This window comes from Siniperca chuatsi, linkage group LG24 (genome assembly GCF_020085105.1).
Source record: "Siniperca chuatsi isolate FFG_IHB_CAS linkage group LG24, ASM2008510v1, whole genome shotgun sequence".
NCBI classification, from domain to species: Eukaryota; Metazoa; Chordata; class Actinopteri; order Centrarchiformes; family Sinipercidae; genus Siniperca; species Siniperca chuatsi.
In genome coordinates this window covers 3,887,929-3,911,199 of record NC_058065.1, presented here as the reverse complement: position 1 = coordinate 3,911,199, position 23,271 = coordinate 3,887,929, and the positions used below count along the sequence as shown (strand labels likewise).

General features: G+C 42.0%; 1 protein-coding gene across 6 annotated transcripts in view; it reads left to right on the top strand.

Annotated features, from left to right (window-relative positions):
• Nucleotides 1-23,062, top strand: part of zeb2b (zinc finger E-box binding homeobox 2b) — a 90,893-nt gene extending 67,831 nt beyond the window's left edge. For 2 of the 6 annotated variants that reach the window (XM_044187170.1, XM_044187171.1), the window contains exons 3-10: nt 5-259; nt 5,785-5,853; nt 8,425-8,613; nt 10,220-10,434; nt 13,603-13,711; nt 14,663-16,674; nt 18,929-19,109; nt 20,922-23,062. In XM_044187170.1, coding sequence (XP_044043105.1) covers nt 5-259; nt 5,785-5,853; nt 8,425-8,613; nt 10,220-10,434; nt 13,603-13,711; nt 14,663-16,674; nt 18,929-19,109; nt 20,922-21,493 — 3,602 coding nt within the window. In that variant the 3' untranslated portion in view covers nt 21,494-23,062. The remainder of the gene's footprint in view (nt 1-4; nt 260-5,784; nt 5,854-8,424; nt 8,614-10,219; nt 10,435-13,602; nt 13,712-14,662; nt 16,675-18,928; nt 19,110-20,921) is intronic. The other 4 variants (XM_044187172.1, XM_044187169.1, XM_044187173.1 and 1 more) reach the window with 4 other exon arrangements.
• Nucleotides 23,063-23,271: the final 209 nt, after the last annotated feature.

The window sequence follows — 23,271 nt, the reverse complement described above, 5'->3', positions numbered from 1 at the left end:
CTCGCAGCTCTGAACTACGAGAATGTGGTGGAGACGGGCTCAGAGACGGAGGAGGAGGACAAGCTGCCGGTGTCCGAAGAAGACCCCCTGATCAACGGCACGGGCAGCCCGGCCAGCCTCACCAACCCAGAGGCCTCACCGCGTGCCGAGAGCCACGGCCTGCTGACCAAGGAGGAGGAGGACGACGAGATGCGGGACAGCGGCGTGGAGCACATCTGGCCCGACAATGACATGCTGAGTGCCTCGGTCGACGGTACTGGTGAGTGTCGAATCAGATGTTGCAGAGATGGACTTGATCTCATTGGTTGAGGTAAACCTCAGTGGGAGGACTTAAAGAAGAACAGATTTCCACACTATAAGTTGGCTGATGGGCAAACTGATCATTTCTTCTCTTTTCTAAACATGACTTTTCCACTGGGTTTCAGTGTAAGTTTTGAGAGTTGTGGTTCTTCTTTCCCAGTGAGGTTCTTAACCAATCAGATTATTCTTGCCTTGTCTTAAATGACAGAGAACATATGGAGAAATTTGTTCCAAAATGAGATATCTGCTCTCTGAGAAACGTGACCTGCGCTCTTGCCCTCAAAATTAAGGAGTGAATGATGAAGTTAAGGTTTAAAATATAATATTCTAAATTATAACGTGTCCTGAATAACCTTATTTTTCAATATTTCTCACAGATCTGGCTCAAGAAATACATTTAAAAAATACTTCTAGCTTTTTTTCTATCTGCTTTACCAGATGTGTGGGGTTCAGGTGAGCTGTCAATCAAAACAACTATCACTAAGCTGACTTTCAGATACTTTATTGCGAATGTGTGCACATCCTGCCGCTCGTGGTATCGTCTTATGCCGTAAACCCCACCCATCTGGTGCCCGAGCAGACTTAAACAAACGCCAAGAAGCGTTTTGCAAACACTGCTTGAGCCAGGTCTGACAGTGAAGCCCCAATGATGCTCCCTCAGCAGACAGACATGATAAACAGTTTCTTTGTGAGCGACAGAGACCATTTGGTTCATGCTTAGAGAAAAGTCCTGCTCTGAGCCAAACAACAAAAAATATTTACAGTAATGTATAACCTCACAAAAAAGCCTGTGAGCTGTGGGAAATGAAAAGCACTGGGAGGTGAGAATGTGGTTGATTCAATGTTTCAGTCTGCAGATTCTGCAGAAGATGCAAGACATGTGAGGTTACTCAAACTGTATCAGTGTTTATGGTATTTCAACAACCTCCAGCAGTGACTGATGCCATGTAATACCTTGTCCTCCTTAACAAGCTGCTTAATCCCTGGCAGGTGATACCTTCCCAAACTCGACTGACTTATTGTCTTTTGTTGAGCAACTCCGATTGCAGGGGCCCCAGTCACGGATGCTTGAAAGATAAATACTTTTAATTAGGGGGCAGGGTATAATCATTAAAGGAAGCCAGACTGCTGCAAAAAGTCATTAACAATCTTAAATGAAATTTTTATTTTTATGATAGCCATTTACATGTATAATAAGAGTCAATGATTCTTGGAAGCATGTGACAGGAACAGAGTATGGCGAGAAGTCATGTAAGACAGCCGATTTAAATGAGCTGGGCTTCGCTATTCATTTCTGCTAATGAACTAGCTGTGCATGGTGCCGAAAAACGGAGGAACATTCAGCAGTCTTAAATTTTAATATGGGGGAAAATTGCACATTTATTAGGGATGAAAAAAACTTATTGGGTATCAACATTTGCTTCTCCTAAATAACATTTCATATTGGCTCCTTAAGGGGGGAAGGGGTTAGAGAAAAGACAGTTTGGTAAATAAATCAAGATAAAGGATAAACAAGCTGTCGTTGCATACGGTAATTGTTTATTTGATAAAGACCTGCGGTGCCATAATGTCTGTAATTCAACTATGTTGCAATTCCCAGATAATATGCTTCTTGTGTGATAAAGTGTCTGACATATTTCAGAGAGCAAGTCAAGTTCATTAGAACATTTGGGAGTCTCTTTCCCAATCTTGCGGGTGCTGTGTTTCCCAGCCTGTTTTTTTTTTTTCTTCCTCGGTGCCTAAGTGTCTACAGTGATACCTCAGCACATAACTTAGGCCTGAGATAAGTTATCCCACCCCCTCCTTCTTACTCGGACTGATTTGGTCGTCACTATCAAGAGTTTTTACACAGGTCTTGGAAGTGTGAGTGAATGTAACAGATTGTTGGTCTTCAGGAGTTTGGGAATTGCAGTAAAAGCCCACAAAAGTGTGGACAAATGTCGGCCCAAAAACACAAACAGACACTCGTTTCATGTTTAAAATTGTCTTTAGCTATAGAGCAACACAGCCTAGCTGATTTTCTGAGACATAACTGCTGCATGTAAGAAAGAAAGTTTATCGCCGAGCCTCTTCTGATGCCAGGGCACAATCAGAGTCTTGTGTCTGGCGTTGTCCTTGACATTCCTTCATCCCACAGTGAGGCTGGACGCGATGTGCTGGAAAGCATGACATCATTATCACTGACAGACATTTTCAAATAAATCACCTGCGTTCTCCCTTTGCCCTTTTTAAACTCTTCTCAAGGGTGTCAGGAGGATTTCTGACTTAACATTGCAGCAATTACAGGCTGTAGAAATCCTTCATGTTTGCTGTGTTATAGAAGCACTTTCGCTCAAGACATGTTATTTGATTTTTTTTTCTGTTTTATGACATTTTTGCCAAATTTGGCCTTCTGTTTTTGATAAAACAGTGGTTGTTGTTTTCTTTGCACATTTATCAAGTTTTGGAGTTATTAATTTGTCATTTAAACACCTACTGCATCCAGGAGTTTTCCATGTTTTTCAATAAATGCAGTGTTTCAGATGCTTTTCCAGCCTGCCAAGAATAAAATTCAGAGGAGGACACTGTATTCTTTGGCTGTAAAATGCTCAAATGTGAAGGGATGGAACATTGACACCGAATATCTGCTATTTACAACTTCAGTCTAAAAATATGGCATCAGCTTTCAAAAGCCTGTTTTAATCAAATCTTGTTTTGTGTCTGAGATTCTGAAGCTATTGTGTGCATACTAGACAGATTCAGGATAAATGAGGCTAAATGCACAAAGGCAGAACTTTAAAGCGCCTGCGACTGCGGTGACCGGCCATAAAAATAGGAATGTTTTCAAAATAAACAGCATCAGAGCTGCTATGAAAATAGGTGGAATTATGGTCAGACCAAGGTATTCTGGACTCCTCCTGAGTCCAGACTCGGTTCTCAAAGCTCAACATCGCTCTTCAAGGAGGTGTGTACCTTACCGCCTCAGGTCTTCTGTGATTTACTACTGACAAAACATACTACACAGCATTTAGTGGACAGTTTTATCCAAAATGCTTTCCACTACCAAAAATAGGCACATATTTGTGGCTCCAGAAGAAATCATATCCCTCTTTTTTCCCTTGATTTTTACATTACTTTTGAATTTTTGTATGTATATAAATGTATTTTAGATCCTCAAAGATATAAAGCCATGAAATTGGTCATGTCATGTCAAATCTGTGTGTAAAGCAGGCTCTGCAGCAGGAATGTTAGTGCATTTTCTTACTATAGAACGACCAGGCACCCAAGTCATTACAGTGAGACTTTGCCCCATTTGAATGTAGCCCAGGACTGGCATGGATTTATGCATGTATGTGTGCCAGAGGCCATAGCAGTGAGGTGTTTGTGGTATTAGCCTACCTCCTACTGGAAGCAGCCGTCCCTCCCTTCAGACCACAGATAACAAAAGTTTTCCAAGGTAAATAGGGGAGAGCGGAGGGCCAGCAAATCCCACTGGTCATCCCCTTGCGTCAGACCAAAAGTATGCAGCCAAATTTGATTACCCAAAGCAAAGACGGTGCCTACGAAGACACAGAAATGTGAGGGAGTTTTGACCATGTTCAGCGCGAAAGATGGAAGGTTTTCATACATGCTGATATCTGATACTTGTGGGTATATTTTAATCGGTGGTGGAGGGTTTTTTTATCTGTTTTGTTTTGTCATAGCTTAATTTATGTTGTTTGAAACCCATTTATTTTCTCAAACTGCAACTGTGGTTTTGATGCTGTTTGGCAGACGTGCAATCAAATGTAGAATGTACAGGAAAAAAAGAAGAGGGAAAAAAATCCTAGCAAGGGGAAAGTTAAACTAGGACATACCCCTCCAAAAGAGTCTGTCATTATTCTCTGAAGCCATTGACAGGGGTATTTATCATTTTACCGCAGAAGCCAAATCTTTCATTTTAAGAAAGCCCTGAATTGCGAGCCTTAGAAAGCATTCCACAACTATTAAACCCATTGTTTTCAACTAAAAATAAAAATTCGTTTTGCTTCTGGCTTTTGTGTAATGTAATGTAAGCAGGATAACATTATTATCAACAATACACCCACCACCTTTCCTGTCATATCTCAGCCAGGTTTCTCTACTGTAGGCGCTCATCCTGGTTTAATAGCCATGGGAGAGTCACATACATCAGATCCTGCTGTGGACTGTTTAAAAAAAAAAATCTTCACAATGCAACACTTGTAACGTCCTTGCAGGAGCAGCAGAGCAAGAACAGATGCGTGTAAGGCACACAATGCAGGTTTTTTGTTCCTTTTTTTTATACAAAGCCCCCATGTTCTCGGAAGCACCTTCATTTAATTTTTACCGACGAGGCAGGAAGGAGGGACCCGGGACTCCTTAAGCTGATTGTCCAGTCAGTGTCCTCCTGTCGACCGTGGAGGGATTAATTTGTCAGAAGAGGGTTTGTTTATGAGCCTGTCAATCCACCGGTTATTTACAGCCTCCTCACCTGTGCCAGGATAATATCTGTCTGCACAGACTGGGTGCCATTATCCTGATGGGCAGTAAGAACCTGTTCTGTTTAAACCAATGCTCCTGGAGGGTTTGTTGTTCAAACATTTCTCTGAGCCAGGGTTTCTTTGGGAGGCAGAAATAACCTGATTGGTTGATGTAAATCTCAGTGAGTGGAACCAATAAGCCAGAGATTTTCAAAGCCCAAAAACTTAAACTTTTATTACGGTTCAAATGCTCCCTCACGTATCGTAAGTGTAAGGCTTTGAAATAATAGCGGCCTCCTGCTTTAAATGTTGTCCGTTTCATTCTTCAGTCTAACACACTTTACCACAGAACATTAATTCTTTGTCTCCACCCACCTGAGGTTTACCCCAACCAATGAGGTTATTTCTGCCTCCAGAGCAGCTCTGCCCCTGAGAAATGTTTGTGCAACTAAAACTCTTAATTTGTGGTTACGGGTTGTATTCTCTTTAGTTAGTAGCAAGGCACTAACTCTCTGCTAGGGGTTGTGGCAAAGGAAAAAAAAAATGTGTGTGCTCACAATACTCCAAGAAGCTTTGGATAAAAGCATCCACCAAATGACATATGATAAAACAAGCGTGATCCTGCATGCAGAGGATTGCAGCGTAGTCACAGCCAGGGAGTAATAAGCTCAGCCTGTGTGTTGGCTGGAGCTCTATGATTGCTCAGGTGGATGTGCTCCGTGTTGTATTTAATCGCTCTGTTTGGCGATTGAAGCTTTCTTTGCCTCCCCCGTCGCTTGTTGTCATGTTAAAGGTAAATAAGTCACTGTCTGGCCCAGATGATAGCATTCATTAAACATGCCGAACAAAGCCGCGGCGCGCTGCGATGCACAGCGGTGCCTTTATTGCTTTCTCCATACCTTCTTCTTAAAGGCCTCATTGTCAGCATTTGTTGGTTTGGATGGTACACGAGGTACTCACCCCTCCTTCTCCCCCCACACCCCCTTTCTTCTTCTTCTTCTTCTTCTTCTCTGTTTCTGTGCAGATGAAATAAAAGATGATTTTGACACCCTGGGGCCTGATACCACTTTGCAGGCAGTTGGAAACGGTACAGGTGAGTTGACTGAAGATGTTGAATGTGTTTTTTGTAGTTGTGCGTTGCTCTTTTCCCTTCTGTTCCTGTTACCTACGTCGCAACATGCTTAAAAACAGCCTGTCCCGATCTTTTTGGCTTGTGACCCCTTAAAACGAAGCAATGTCTACTTGCAACCTCTCGTCACAGTTTGCTTAAGTCTACAGTTTGTGACCAATTCAACCAAATAATGTTTTTTGCTAGTACAATGCGTGTAACATATGTATTGATTCTTGTCTTTTCGACCATGGTGGACATTTTGAAACAGAATGCCGCATTCCACGCCAAAGTATACAACAGAAACATTAAAAACAGCAGGAATATGTTTTTGCTGCTTTCTTATTCTATCAATCATCTCGTGACCCCTTAGATTTATCTTGTGGCCCCTTTGGGGGTTCTGACCCCAAGTTGGCAACCACTTCTTTAAAATAACAACAACAAAACAATTACATACACAAACTGTGAGCTGTAATTAAAGGGAAATCTTGTCCTACTGACTCAGTCACCACTAAGACAAATCCCTGTATGTTTATAGGATGCTGAAGTGATTCTAATTTTTAGAACCTTTGATTACATGTGCTGTTTTCAGCCTTCCTGGTTAGCAAAGTGAGTCTTAGTGTGTGTTTGTGTCCCATTGCCTACCAAACCCTACCTGCCATTTTTCATTAAGCCACCAAAGCTGATTTGCAGCCACACACCCCTCCCTTCCATGATATCATCCTGGCCACCCTGACAATTGGCCCTGGACGCTGTTATGGTAAACCAAACTCACCCCACAGAACGCCACGCAGCCCTTCCCCAAAACCCTCCCTTCAGCTTTAATTACTATTACTTTCTGCTCGTTGTGGTGTTTTCTTCTTCACTTTTCTCTCTCTCTCTCTCTCTGTTCTGAAAATTCAAGCACAGCAAATGTTTTCCATTTTGACTGCTTAAAGGACTTTTGGAAACAATACTGTGGCACCGCTGTGGAAGCTCCCTGCCACTAGATCACATGTGATTTCATTTAAAGACATGAGCAGTTTGATCACGTCCCGGTGCCAAAGCACACTTTGATCCAGGTGATTTCCTCCTTCACTGGAAGGAAAGTCGGTTGTTTCTCCTTAAAGAAACATTTTACATTTATATTTTTCATCCAGAATGACTCATAAAAGCTAACGTGAAGAGTAAGTACTCAGTTTATTCAGTTGAATGATAGAGAAGCTTGGTAGGTTGCATTGACTGAAAGTCGAACATAAAATAAACAACATTTCATTACCCTGAAGGTTTTTAGGTTTAGGTCCAGAAACTGATTGCACCAAGCCGCACCCTGGTCAATCTTAAATAGCGACTTAAAAACACTATTTTCACGACATTCAGTCTCTCACAATTAGCTAAGCAGTTTTCAAAAGCCACAAAGAATCATCTAATGAGAACACTGTATTATGCTATCACGGTTATCAAAGCGATCCATTGGCACCGATGACATTTCGGTGCCATTTTTGACAACCAAATATCTACTACCTTGACCTTTCGCAAATTGGACCGCAAAGTCATCACGGCCTAACAAATCGCTCTTTAAACCTCACCTTGGCTCACAGTCTAAAAGCCTAATTAACAGGGGATGAAGTCTGATGAGACGTCACTCGGTTTTTGGTTCAACATAGCCAAACAGCCTCCAGAATTTCTTCGGGTTGTAAACAGTGTGTGTGTGTGTGTGTGTGTGTGTGTGTGTGTGTGTGTGTGTGTGTGTGTGTGTGTGTGTGTGTGTGTGTGAATGTGTCTGTGTTTTTTAAAAGTCGACCATCCCTTGACTAATGAAGGCTGCTGATTTCTCTTAGCTCCGGTTTGTTTTTGGAGGCAGCTATCTCCACACTGCAGCTTAAGAGTTTCCCTGAAGAGAAGGGACTGGGAAATAATTTGAGAAAACGCATTGTGTGGCCTCAGCACTTTGGCTGGCTTAAGATACATTCTGCTCAGCTACTATGGCAAAGCATGTCTCTCTTTTTTTCTCTTCTTTTTTTGCGCTGGTTTGTGGTTTGGCCCCGGTAATCTGTTCAACACAGAATCAACAAAAGCCACAGTCTCTTCATTGACCTTATATGTGAAAGTCGATACAAAGAAACATGGCTCTGTTGCTGATTAAGCCAGGCTTGTGTCTGTATGTATGTATGTGTGTATGAGTGTGAGTGTTTTTTTTTTTTTTTTACAGTGCTAAATTCAAAATCTGATTTTATGTCATGAGTAAATTAGGTCAGTGAAGTTTTTTTGCACGTTGTTCCTCAGCAGCTCATGGTAGCACGTTTATCTGTGACTTTTGGCTGGATTAAGTTACAATTCTTATTTTAGCTGGCATGGCGTGACAAGCAAACCCAGTAATTTAGATGTATTCTCCCCAAACACGGCTGTAATGTTTTAGGGTGGCTGTCCTCATCGCATTTCCACCATGATGTTCCCAATATCCTCCTCTAAGACATTTCTCAGGGGAAGAAGTGAATCCAATTTATTCCTCCCCCTCTCCCTCTATTGGTCTCCTCCCTCACCATCTCTCTTCCTCTCTCTCTTCCTCCCCTTCAGTCAAAAGTGTCGATTGCACTTCAGAGTTCGAGGATTTCTTCGCCAAGCGGAAGCTGGACGACGGTGACAGTCACGTGGTGAGCATCGCCGAGTACCTGCAGCGGGGCGACACCGCCATCATCTACCCAGAAGCCCCAGAGGAGCTGTCCCGCCTGGGCACGCCGGAGGCCACCGGTCCAGAGGAGAACGGTACGAATCCTGTAAGGGGTTGGTGGGAGGGGTCAAAGGTGAAAGTATAAATGATTTTTTTACTGGGAGACTGCTGGTTCAACTCCTCAGAGAGACCAAAGATAAGTTGGGGAAGGAAAAGAGTAGGTTGTTGAGGTGCCCAAGAACAAGGCACAAGGAAGGTACAGCTTCCTTTAAAAACATTTTGAATGATTGAAGTTGATAACTAGACTAAAAACTGAGATTAAAACATGTCAGAATTAAAGTTACTTGCATTATTTTGTAATATTAAGAACAAAATATCTTTAAGGTGTTAAATCAAGACACATTTTCAAACACAAAATTATCTGAACCTTACTTTTTGAGGTGCTAACACATTTGATAAATCATCAGACATTTTCAAATCACATTTATTAGACATTATGGCTGCTGAACGCTCAATACTTTTTTGCAAGATTTTTACAGAACAACGACCATAGTGGCCAAGTACAGGATAATGGTGAATGGTTAAATGTAGTGTAACAATAATACAAATAGAGGTGGGTCAGAAATGTCAGTTACACAGTAATATCTATCTAAAGGTAGCTTACATTTGCTAGCATTAGCCACCATAAGCTACTTGTCACACCTTTGAACAAACCCCTGAGTGTGTTGAATTGAGGCATGTCACATTATATTACTTACTAATTAAGCTTGTAATTTGTAACAGGAAAAATTAAAAAGTAACTCAGTCTTGCTTTTATAGCACTTAAAAAAATCATTTATACTAAAGTGCTGTATTGACGCCAGTATTGACAATTTTAAAACGATACCCAGCCCCAAGAGATTAAGATTTTGTACTATGCCTTTAATATTATATTGGTCTGGGTCAAGATTAAATTTGGCATCCTCTTGTAGCATGAATGTTGCAGTAACAGCATGCTTGCTCAGCTAACCTCCCTTGTACCAGCAAAGGTTAAAAAAAAAGAAAGAGAAGGAGTCTGGACAGAGCAGCAGCTCTTCCCGCTGACACGGCCGGGCAGCTGTTGGTCCCACAGATTCACCGGATGCCTTGGTGTTTACCTACAGTCTTAAGCAACAGCTGGGCAGGGGCTTGAAATCAGATAGTGCACCTCTGAAGCTCCCCGGAGGGAAAGAAGGGGTGGGGGGTTGAATTGGAATGGGCTTATGATTCATGCTGCAGACATGATGAACGTGTCAGCAGGAATAGCATGAAAAAGTGAGGGCTGTTTAAAGCAATTAGGAAGGTATGGGGAATTATATGTGTGTGTCAGTGAGTTTGTCGACTTATGATTCTGTATATGTATCTCTGTGTTTGTGTACATACAGTATCGTGCTTGTTACTATGTCAAGGAAATGGAGATGAAGTAGAGTGTAAGTGCTGTGTGTGTGTGTGTGTGTGTGTGTGTGTGTGTGAGAGGAGTCTGGAGGAGGTCGTAGTGCAGCGGATGCCAGCCTGACACTGTGGCTCTCATGTGGAGCAGATTGCAGAGATAACTCCCATACCACTCCTGGGCAGCCCGCCCGTTAGCTGCCATTGATTCACTGACCTTTTGGCCCGCTTTCCCTTCCCCTTCCTCCTCCTTCTCCCCCCTCCTCCCCCCTCCTCCCGCTGTCTCCCGTGCAGACCTGCCACCTGGAACGCCAGATGCCTTCGCCCAACTGTTGACCTGCCCCTACTGCGACCGGGGCTACAAGCGTTTGACATCGCTGAAGGAGCACATCAAGTACCGCCATGAGAAGAATGAGGAGAACTTCGCCTGTCCCCTGTGCAACTACACGTTTGCTTACCGCACTCAGCTTGAGCGGCATATGGCCACACACAAGCCTGCAAGGGATCAGGTTAGGGGGATTTCAATTTTTTTCTTCTTCATCCTTCCCTTCTGTTTTTTCTCCTCCTCCTCTCTCTGTCCCCTATCTCATTTCTAATGTGCTCTGAACCCCTCGAGAAGAGAGATCATTTTTTCTGATTGGCAATCATTATTAATTTTTCATGGCATTTTGAAGATGCAGATCCTTTAATGGTAATAACTTTAATTGAGGCACTAAATGGTTTTTTGATGGCCCTCCCTGATATGATTTTCCAGTCTCATGTTCATGATCCAATGATTGTGTGAATTTCCAATTTGGAAATTTTTATCAGCTCCTTAACTTCACTTCACTCCTGGCCTTTAATGTTCTTCTGGTGCAGCCTGCAGTCGTAGTACTCCATCAAACCCCACCCCTCCCCCCACTTCTAATTTCATGCACTGCATAAACATCTGTGTATACTTGAATTTTCTCAAGCGATTTATATCCTATATGTCTGAAATATAATGTGAATCTGCTGGCAGTTAGCATGAATCTCCTTAAAGTCCTGTGAGGTGAAAACACATCCAGCAGTCACGGGTGTTTAACTCGCTTGTCAGCTTTAAGCTGAAGATGTGGGATGAGATAGATTGTGGCAAAAAAAATTAATAAATTGCATGCTTTCAGAGTTTTCGCACATTGGGGGATAATTATAACTTCTCAGTGAACTAAAATTGGAGCAGTAAATTTTAAAGTAGATGGAGTCTGTATTTGCGTTTCGAAAGATGATTATAAGTGAGGCATTTGTTTAAAATAATGCAACGGTTTGAAGATCTTAAATTAATCTCTTAGATACACAATGAAATGTGATGTTCTGCCCTAAAAGAAAAAAAAAGGGCAAAATTAGATTTAGAAATTTAAAAAGAATTAATTGAAAACCTCCAGGAAAAAAGGTGAAAAAATGATCAAAATGGGCTCTTTTTTGTTTGTCTGTTAGGTATTAGATTCCATTCTGACTACAGGTTGTTTGTTACCATACAAAATAACTACAGCACTAATTGATTAGCTGTGTATGTGCCCTTTAAAAAAGGAGAAAAATAATTTGTGTCACTTCTTTGATATCTAATGTTCTCAGGAACGTCCTCCACTAGACAAACCTTGTAATGTACAGTAGTGTTATGAAAAAAAAAATCAGCCATCCAACCGATCACAGATTATATCATGTACCCTGATGCTTTGCGGTGTTCAGTCCCAGGTCGTGGGTGTTGTGTTGTGCTCTCTGAAGCGAGAATGACAGGCTCAGACTGTGGCTGATTTGATCAGATGTCAGCAGCCAGCACTTTCACCTGATCTACCAGCTGGGTGTAAACGTGAGCAGATGGGCCGGCCGAGTGAGCCGCTGTCCCAATCCTCATATTACAATGCTGTTGCTGCTCCCCTTCAGAGTTGAGTCAATGGCCAAAGACTCCTATTCAAGCACTGCAGGTCCTTCCACAAAGCCGGTTATCTTGATTTGTAAATTAGCTCAATTGTTTAAGTTGTAATCCTCAAAATGCGATTGAGGTGATGTCTTACTCGACCGATTGTTTTGTGGATGCGGTTAGATTTTCTGAAGGTGGCGCTCTTTTCTTTGTCTTTCCAGTCATGGTATATATCACAGCTAATGCTAAGCACCAAGCTCTTCTTTTTCTGTTTATTCAAGACAATCCACAAGCGTAAAATGTATCACTTCCTCTTCGACGTGTTTCGACAGTGAAAATCAAAATCAACATGTATTCATATAAAAATGTACATTTGGCAATTAACGACTAACTCAGGAAGACTCAGGAGCAATCAGATTAACATAAAGAATAATGTCCTGATAGGTAAACATGTGCTGTGCTGTTCTGTCTCGTATGTTTACAAGCCTTAATACTCCTCCTCCTCTTAACCAATTAGCCAAAATATGACTAATTAGAGGTTATACATATGCAAACATTCAGTCGGGTCCCCGCCCACAACCAGCAGTGGTGGCGTTCACACCGACAACGAGCCATGAAGGAGAGATGGAGCATTTTGCCGGTGCCATTCACAATTAAGAGTGCAGAGCGATTGTGCCTTATTAGCAGTGGTGGCGAGACTAAACTTTACCGGGCAGGGGTCCTCAAGGGGGAAGTAAAGGGATGGTGGAGGTGGGGGCAGAGGCACCGAAGCAGCTGTTGCTGTTTGTTTATGCAACTCAGCAACATACGAGCGGTGGGGTCCCTCTCCGGTGCTTGGCGGGGCCCCCGACTCTCCCTGCTTGATCTTTGAAGGTTGGGACTGTTTGAACAATTCCTCCCAGTCCTCCCAGTGTCCTGTGCGCCACCATCTGTCTCCCCAGGAATGTGGGTAGAGTCAGCACACACCCCAGCATTTGTCAAGGCTGAACTGGGAGGAGGGAGTCGCTGTGTTTTTCCCCCTAGCGAGCTCAGAGAAAATGTGTCTTTTTTTTTATTTATTTACTAACCATTTAACGTCCTAAACACTTGGAATTAATTGTTTTATGAGTGACGAGCCAGGTTTACACACCCAGTCCTGTTGTTGTCGCTGGGCATTATATTTTGAGGTTTTTTTTTCTTTTCAGAGAACAGGCCTTGTTTGAATTGCAAATTTGATGGATTGCAACTGATGTTTACCTTTGAACAGCAAATCAAGGCAGGGCCTATACGCTCTGTTCTGTATCCTAAGATTATTAAAGAGACATTCAGGGTTTTAAAAAAAGACCCAATTACTGTAAGACATTTGAAACTTTTCTGAAAAAGTACAAAGTGTAATTCAAATGGTGTGAATACAGGTATGCGGGGTGAAAGAGCTCACAGATGATTCTGAATACCTTTCAGACTGATTAGGCCCAAATTAATGAAAAGTAGATCAGATCGGCGGTTCTAATGAAGGGAAAACGCTCTAAAAAAGACTTTTCATTTATTCTATTTTCTGTGCTGCCAAATTCTAAAGGCATGCCTCCTTTGGCTGAGGAGCCAGGAAATTAAAAGGTATGTGATTCTCTCTGTTATCGCCGCTGCCTGTAGTCGCTCAATGGAGGTCGGAGTAGAAAGCCAAGATGCTTTGTTGGCGACAGGAGCCGTTTGGCTTGTTACTTGTTGTTATGCCGACCAATTGTTGTTATTTACTGAACTCTCACCCCCACGATGTTTGTGCATTTTTTCAATGTGAATCTCTCTCTTTCTCTCTCTCTCACAGCACCAACTGCTCAACCAAGCGGCCGGCAACCGCAAGTTCAAATGCACCGAGTGTGGCAAAGCCTTCAAATACAAGCACCATCTGAAGGAACACCTCCGGATTCATAGCGGTGAGTAGCTGGAGGAATGCTGCCCTGCTCCTTGAATATTCATAACTGTGATTTAAGAACGCCGTGAATCTGCAGAAATTCCTTTCAGTTTATTTTGGAACCTCCCTGCTGTTGATGGACACTGAACTCTGCTGTGTTAAGAATCAGTCCAGTTGCCAAGTACAATATTTGCTTAGAAATGCGTATGTGTGTGAAACATATCTGCAAATTTTATTTCATTTATTAGTTTATTTATCAGGGACAATGTCCATTGATCAACTGAAAAACTAAATTTGGCAGATTTAGCTCTAAAAGGCTCATTTTAATCCATTGCCCGTCGTAGCCCGACGTTAAAGGACAACTTAAAAATTAATTGAAATTATATTGTTACGAAATAAACAAATATAAAGGAGTACAACAACACAGCAGAAGACAATACACTATACAAATAATGTACGTAATGACCCTCTAGAAACATGCGATACTTCACATGCTGTAGATGTTTTAGATAGGTAATTAAATACACTTCTTTACAGATTCACTTGACTTAAGTTTTTGAATCACTACGACAACTACTAACTTGTTTTCCTGTACCTCTGATTGCTAACTTTTCTCAACCAAACTTTTATTTCCTTTAGTAAATTTGGGGCAGTTTATTTTATTTTCTTTTACTTTCATTGTTTGTTTGTTTTTTAGAGAAAAAGTTCTAATACCTTCCATTACCTTATGTAAAGCACGTTGAATGGCCTTTATGTAAAATGTGCTATACAAATAATCTTTTGCAAATGAACAAATTAGATGCTGAGCTTACCCCAGCACATTTACATTGAAAATGTCAGTGTTGATTAATGTGCAGTGTCCCCTATAAATAAACAAATAAACAGCAAAAAAACAAGCTACTAATTTGATATTATTCATATCAGCTTGTCATTCTCATATCAGCCATCTTACGCTATATATTTTTTCTTTCAGGTGAAAAACCGTATGAGTGCCCCAACTGCAAGAAGCGCTTCTCCCATTCAGGCTCCTACAGTTCCCACATAAGCAGCAAAAAGTGCATTGGCCTGATAGCTGTCAACGGCAGGATGCGCAGCAACATGAAGACAGGCTCCTCCCCCACCTCTGCCTCCTCCTCACCCACCAACTCCGCCATCACCCAGCTGCGGCAGAAGCTGGAGAACGGCAAGCCGCTCGGCCTCCCCGAACACAACAACCACCTGAACATCAAAACAGAGCCACTCGACTTCAACGACTACAAACTGATGATGGCATCTCATGGATTCGGTGCTCCTGGACCATTCATGAATGGAGGCATGGGAGGGAACAGCCCACTGGGAGTCCACCACAACTCGACAGCCCAGAGCCCCTTGCAGCAACTCGGGATGGCCGGGCTTGAATCGCAGCTCCTGTGCTACCCAGGGCCACTGGGGAACAACCTGAGCGAGGTGCAGAAGGTTCTCCAGATCGTGGACAACACTGTGTGCAGGCAGAAAATGGACTGCAAGCCGGAGGAGCTCTCCAAGCTAAAGGCCTACATGAAGGAGCTGGGGTCCCAGGTTGAAGAGCAGAAACAGGTGCTGGCACAAGGGGGGCATCAGGTCGGTCTTCCACTAGTCAATCACAACGGCGCCACCAAAAGCATCATTGACTACACGTTAGAAAAGGTGAATGAAGCCAAAGCCTGCCTCCAGAGCTTGACAACAGACTCAAAGAGACAGATTAGCAATATCAAACGAGAGAAATCCAACCACATGCTTGAAGGAGGTTTGGATGAAAAGGTGCAGGAAAATAACATGTTTACACCTTATGCTTGCCAATATTGCAAAGAAACCTTCCCCGGGCCAATACCTTTGCATCAGCATGAACGCTACCTGTGTAAAATGAATGAGGAGATCAAAGCCGTGCTGCAGCCCAGTGAGAATTTGATGCCCAACAAACCAGGGATATTCATGGAGAAGAACACCCACTTATCCACCTCCATGTTGTCCGAGAAGGTACTCACTGGGCCCCTTAACCCTTACAGGGACCACATGTCTGTGCTGAAGGCGTATTTTGCCATGAACATGGAGCCCAACTCAGAGGAGCTGCTCAAGATTTCCATAGCAGTCGGCCTTCCTCAGGAATTTGTCAAGGAGTGGTTCGAGCAGCGAAAGATGTACCAGTACGGCACTACCAGAACCCCACCACTAGAGCACAGGAACAACACGGATATGGTTGTCGGAACAAATAACCACCACACTCCACCAAAAGACTCTATGGCAGCTAGGTCACCTGTGTCTCTAATCAAACCTACTGACCGCATCACATCCCCCTCCATAGCAGAGCTCCATAACAACGTTAACAACTGTGACAACTCGCTCAGACATTTGAAAAACCACCAGTTCAGCGGCAGCGCCAAACCCACAGGTGAAAAGTTGGACCACTCCCGCAGCAACACCCCCTCCCCGCTAAATCTGTCCTCCACATCTTCCAAAAACTCTCACAGCAGCTCCTACACTCCAAACAGCTTGACTTCAGAAGACCTGCAGGCTGAGCCGCTGGACCTCTCTCTGCCGAGACTAATGAAGGAACCCAAGCATGCACTGACTGTCAAAAGCAGACCCAAAGTCAACAGCATTAACATTGACCATAACAGTGTCCCCTCTCCACGAGAGCACTTCGAAGAGCCTTTGAACTTGGCCTATCTCAAGAAGGATTTCTCAGGCTCTACCAACAACGGAAACCTTGAAAAAAGCACCAGCCCCATTTTTGGCATTAACCCGTTTGCTGCCAAACCCCTGTACACGTCACTTCCACCTCAGAGCGCTTTTCCACCTGCCACATTCATGCCCCCGATGCAGGCCAGCATACCGGGTCTTAGGCACTATCCGGGCATGGATCAAATGGGCTTCCTACCACACATGGCCTACACTTACGCAGCAGGGGCAGCTACCTTTGCCGAGATGCAGCAGAGGAGAAAGTACCAGCGGAAACCAGGTTTCCAGGTAAATAAGCCACCTGTGGTTTTGTAAAAGCCCCAGGCTCACTCAGATTCCCTAAAATGATCTGAACTAATTTCTGTACTAATTAAAAACGACTTCAGACTCAGGAGAGAGAAACGCTTACCTGAGGTAGACTGAACTGGCAAAGGCGATGGAGATAAACAGCTGTGACATGACCCCGGGGTGGGGGCATTTTAGAGGTTCAGATGTTTACAGAGCAAGATAGATATATTGGTAATGATAACTAAACTAATATCAGTCAATAAAAGAGGGGGTGCGGCGATTTTATTTGACAGTTTTGGGGTTTTTTATGTGCTGAAAGTTAATGAACAATTTTTTCTAACTGATCACTCGTATTAGTTATTTATCGAGCAAAAATGCCAAACATTTGCTGGTTCCAGCTTCTCAAATGTGAGGATTTGCTACTTTTCTGATTTATACTATTGTGAATGAAATATCTTTTGGACAGTCAGTTGTCATATTTGTATTTATTTATTTATTTTACAGCTGAGCCTCAAACTCTGGATTTTCATTTGTAGATTTTTATAAATAATTGTCCAATAATGGTGAAAAAAACTGCTTTAAGGGTCTTCCAGCCTAAATCTTAACCGTGAATATCTGTAGTGTTTGAATGTTTTAATTTGTACCCTAACAAAGGTCCAATTTAACCATAAAAACATTTGCACAAAATATCAAACAGCATCAGGTTCAAATAAATAACAGGAACAATATTGGCCTTAAAATCTCATCTCAGTAAAGCCATAATTGTTACCACTCTCCACTGTAAATTTTACCCTCTGCTGTGTGTGGAATACATTAATGCTCCTGACTCCAGTCCTCTTCGAGCGCTGGCCTGAACTCAGATATTTTGTTATTAAATATGGGTGAAAGGCCTTTGTAAAAATGACAAAGGTGAGCCCCGGAGCTGTGCACTTCTCTGAAATTTCCCATCGCAACTTTGCTGCATTTTAAAGAGAGCCACAGCCAAAATGAGCTTCTACATGTGGATTAATAATGCACAGTCTCCATGTTCATTACCACTGAATGCTGAAGGCTGTTTAACATAGAGGGAACCATTTTGATGAAAAAAAGTATTAATAATGTTTCCTATTCTAAGTTATTAAATTAGATTTTAAAAATACAGCTACAGGCGTTTAGTTCAAATTGATTGCAGAGTGATAGTGGTCCCTTCTTAAAACACAGTGCAGAGCTGTCCTCACATTATCTCACATATATTCATTAAAAAAAAAGCTTTGGTGGCTCAATATTGGCCATTAAGGTGCACCTTCTGATTTTAATCATTATATGATCTTGCAATTTCAAGAATGGTTCACTGTGCCTCCTCTAATGTTGTAATATTGTTCTCCATCATCAATTCATGTTTGAGACTAATCTTCATCATAAAAGAGAATTTTAAAGGAATGTGCAGAATTAACACTCCTGTACAAAATTAGACCACACTGAATACACCATTATGGCTGAGTTTCATAATGGGGAGCATGTCAGTTATAGATGGGTGATATTACTCCAGAGCTGAAAGTTTTATAAGAGATCAACGCTGGTGTGTGCTGGTAATTAAAAATGCATGTGAACATGTAGCATAGTGTGATTGTTTTGGAGGTACAGTTCAGTTTACTGCTTTATCTAGTGACAAAGTGCCACAGAAGGTCATTTATTTTAACATTAAGTAGCTTTTATTTTAATAAAAATTATATTTGCAAACTTACACGTCATATAATTGCAGTATTATGACATTTATCCCTAAAATATTTACACATACTATAAATACTTTTTAAAGAATTATAAGTGTTAAACTATATATATAGACGTCATATCAAGAGAATATATAGTTTTCTAGACAAAGTAAACTAATGTACTAAAAAATGTAATTAAAGAAATGACATCTAGAATGATGTCAACAACAAACATTAACTTGTACATGAAGCTAGCTTGAGCTAAAACTGCATCTCCTCAATGGACAAATCATTTTTTTAATAAGCACATTTTGTTCCTCACTGATAGCTACAGTGTTTTTGCACTTCATTTCCCAGAGACCACATGTCAATCAAACAGCGTTGGCATGACTGTGACATGCTTTGACCATGCTAACTGCAGCTCTTCTTCAAATTATTCCAAACAAACTGACTAGCAGAGCGACTAACTTTTTTATCTCAATCAATAGATATACTGCAACCCTTTATCACGCTCCAAATTCATTTTTTTTTTTTTTTCTCTTTTTTTGTGTCTGTTTTTTAAGGGGGACCTGCTCGACGGTACACCAGATTACATGTCAGGGCTGGACGACATGACAGACCCCGACTCCTGTCTGTCGCGGAAGAAGATTAAGAAGACCGAAAGTGGTATGTACGCGTGTGACTTGTGCGACAAAACATTCCAGAAGAGCAGTTCCCTTCTAAGACACAAATATGAACACACAGGTATATACTGTTCTAGACCATTATTTTAAACCCCATGCTTTTTTATGTTTTAAATGTTTGTGTTTCCAAATCCTATCAGTATGAATATTTATATTTTATGTTACCCCTTTTCTTCTTCTCTCCTTCTCTGTTTATCCCTTAAGTTGTATATGTAAACCAACACCTAACTTGCTTCTTCATTGACAGGGTTGAGATGCCAACGAATGAGTAGATTTCGTATAAGAAAGTTTGACTTTCCTAACATGTGATGTGTTTAATGCTTTGTGTGTTCTTCTCTAAAATATTAAGAGGTATTTGAGATTTTAAACAATGTAGCGGCTCTTTTGGAAAAGTATAATCTGTAATTAATGCAGGTAGGCAAGCACAGGGAGCTATCTTTTCAAGTGATTGTGCTCTATATTTTCCAATCATATCCTGCTGTATTAACCATTTTGCTATCTTAAAAGACACACATCAATTCACCTAGATATATAAAGCCAGCAAAAGGCTCCTAATGCCTTTATCAGCCCCATTATTGGCGATAGATCACATCAGCGGAGTAGTGCTCAGAAGCTTCAGAGCACTGATAACAAGTCTTTCATTATAGTTATTATACAGAGATCCTCTTTCACTAGGTTGCATCATTTATTTTATCCGCTATCTGTAGCAGAACGCTCAGTGCTTTATGCAGCCTTCATGTTATCTAGTTGGACATAAAAGGGAGGGAGGGTGCACCGTCAGAACAGTGCGCTGAACTCTTTTAAAAAGGGTGCGTTATCTCCAGAACGCCCCTGCATCTTGCTCAGGACGAGGCGCTTTCATGTTCGTGTCGCTATGTGTTGTTTTTAACAATATTATGAGGCTCAGAAGTGCAATGAAATGCAGTGTAACTGGCCAGATGTTGGACAGAAGTGCACTTTGAAAGCCTGTTGGCTGGTGGACTCGAATGTCAGAGGGGAGTCATGTGATTTGTGTGAGGCAGGCAGCCATATTTCCACACGTGCTGAGCAGCAGTGAATGAGAAAAAGAAGTGTTTCAGGCCAAAATTAAGTTATTAGTAGTAGCTTTTGAAAAGATGCAGGTAACTTTAGGTCTCAGAAGAAATCCTGAGTGAAGAAGTTTAGGTTGGTGCGCAGTAAGTGTTTTGGAATAAACTCTAAGTGTAACAGCAGCCGTGTGGCCACATAACAAGGCGAGGGACATTGATTTAGCCAGACAGTTTATGGCCCTGTGTCATAAAACTATCTCACCCTGCCCTTGTGGCCAGCTTGGGTTTCTCATTTCTGCCTTGGCATCCAAAGCGTCCCGTCACATTTGGTCGACTGAGGAGCCCCAGCCCAAAACCTAATGGAGGGCCAGGCGTCACCATGAACTTGAATTGTGTTCGGAGATAAGCAGAGTAACCCCTCGGAGCCTCCCCCTTGCCCCCAGCCCATCTCGGATTTGTTTACTCCTTTGTCGCGCCTTCTCTGTTTGTTTGCTTTGCAGTAGTTTATTTATGTTGCATTCATCAGTGTGGCACGCAGGCCTAAAATAAGTAGTTGTGGTTGAGTTTCTCCATGCTTTAACCACAGGAGGGAATTTCCATAATGTAGGCCCATGAATGCGAGCGCACTTTCTCATCGTGCTCGCAATTTGAATAAACAAATAGCCCTAAGTCGTATGTCAAAGTTGGATTTAATGCTCCGTGATGTCATTTTACTCCATGCCATCCAATTCATCAGAGTGTTCCTCAACATTTTGCTTTCTTCTGACTTGTGTGATTTGTTGTAGCAGCAGGACGAGCGAGGCAGGCAAACTCACGTTCCTGTTCTCTGTTTTGTGTCTCTGCAGGCAAGAGGCCGCACCAGTGCCAGATCTGCAAGAAAGCCTTCAAACACAAACACCATCTCATCGAGCACTCCAGACTGCACTCGGGGGAGAAGCCTTACCAGTGCGACAAGTGTGGGAAGAGGTTCTCCCACTCGGGCTCCTACTCGCAGCACATGAACCACCGCTACTCCTACTGCAAGCGGGAGGCCGAGGAGCGGGAGGCAGCCGAGAGGGAGGCCCGTGAAAAGGGCCACCTGGAGCCCACGGAGCTGCTGATGAGCCGGGCGTACTTGCAGGGCATGACTCCTCAGGGTTACCCGGAGCTGGCGGAGCGCGAGGCCATCCTGAGGCACGAGGCCGTGAACGGAGGGATGAGAGAGGGACGGAAGGAAGTGGACGGAACGTATGCGAAGATGGGACGGAGGGACGACGAGTTTGAGGAGGAGGAGGAGGAAAGCAAGAGCATGGACACGGACCCGGACACGTTGAGGGACGAGGAGGAGAACGGAGAGCATTCGATGGACGATAGCTCACTGGATGGCAAAACGGAAACCAAATCGGATCACGAGGACACGATGGAGGATGGCATGTAATCGGCAACGGCGTTTTAAAAGCTTCCCATCTTACAGAGTTTTAAGTTTCTCTCTTTCGGTTCAGTATTCTTACCTGCTCGGTTTAAAACACCGTGTTTTAAGCTGTACGTGCACGTGCCTGAAGCTTCCGGGAAGCTTTCTTTGACAGACTCCTCGGGGGGGAAAGATGTCTGCCGAACAAGACATGGACACAAAAATCAATCTGGAGGAGGCGCTGAGGGAAGGGAGGCATGGGTTTGTGAAATAAGCTGCATTATGCAAACCGAACAATGAATAAATGAATACATTTCAAAAAATGTACAGTACTAAGGCCTAAAAATATGTGTGGTGCTAACCTCCTCAAATAAACCCCCTGTGTTCCATAGTATTTATAGCACAACTAGTGACTTGTACAAATTGCACTCCGCTTCTATAATCATGAACAAAAATAATAAAAAGTATTGCCTATGTATATATTTATACAGTGTTGGAAAAAGAGCAGTAGTGTCTGCACTACAGTCCTTCGATATTACCTTTGTTATCACCTACCTACCTACCTACGGTGTCGTCTTTAGTTTTGCCATGTTGCCCGGCCACAAACATCTCCAGCCACACTATTTTAGGCCTCTTGAATCAACTTCAAATGAAGGAATTTAAACAAAAGACTGTATGAAGGAGCTTAGAGGATTTTTTTAAGAGGATGAAGTTTTAAAGAGACCTTCGTTTTAAGGGAAAATACAGTTTATGGACAGATGGTATGGGGGGAACTAATGAAGGACGAAGCCTTTGTAAGGTGTTTTTGATAAGAAAAAAGAAGCCTTATATGCAAACCTTTTAACCTGTGTGTTTTCTGCAAGTGCCACCCTCGTATTGTGTAAAAGGAAGGTTCATTTTTTTTTCACCAGCTTCAGTATTATGAAATGGTTCACCGTTGTTCTTTGAAGCATCTGTGTCAGTATTAAAACTTATAGGCAGCAGTTCCTTAGTTTACATTATGTTGTGCAATGTTTTCTCAGTTTCTTTTCTTTTAACTTTGTCAGTATTACACCAAACCATTTTTTGGAAACAACAAATTGCATTCATTTTATTTGTAGGTTGAAAAACAAAACATTATTTATGTGGCCCATTTTATATTTCCTAATTTTATTTATTTCATACTGTTGTGTACAGTACTATAGTTCTTCAATATATAGATATATTTTAGTAAAAAGGAACATGGTGTCGATCATAGGGGCAAATTTTACGTAAAGAGAGCATTTATTGTGTTTTGAAACATTGTGAAATGCGAAGTTTAATCTTATTTTATTTTATTTCCTTTATTTTCCAGTTACTGGAAAATTCCAAATTTGGGAACTTTTATACAATTGTGAAAACACTGTATTTTCGACTGAAAAATTCCACTTTCTTCATCTTTGTTTCTTTTTTTAAGCTAAAAAAAAATGAAGAGGGACTGTTAAATACTATGTATGATATCATGACTGAAGAAGAATCTTTCCTGAAATGTCTTTGTAAAAGTATTATTGAATTCTTAATTTGTAATTTCTCTTGAAAATGACCCTGCTCGAATAAAAGTAGCCAAATTACAGAGTACCAAACCCTCAGCGCTTCATGTTTATTCACAGAGAACAAACTGTGAGGTTTGCTTGGCAGCGCTGGGCTCAAGTCACTTTAAATTCTCTTCAAAGCGAGAAAAACTGTAAATCTTTCTCTTCTCATATCCAGTTTACACAGACACCACTGTGGATGAAGTCTCTGCTTCTCATTATTATGTTAATTACATACAGTTTGGATCAAATGGA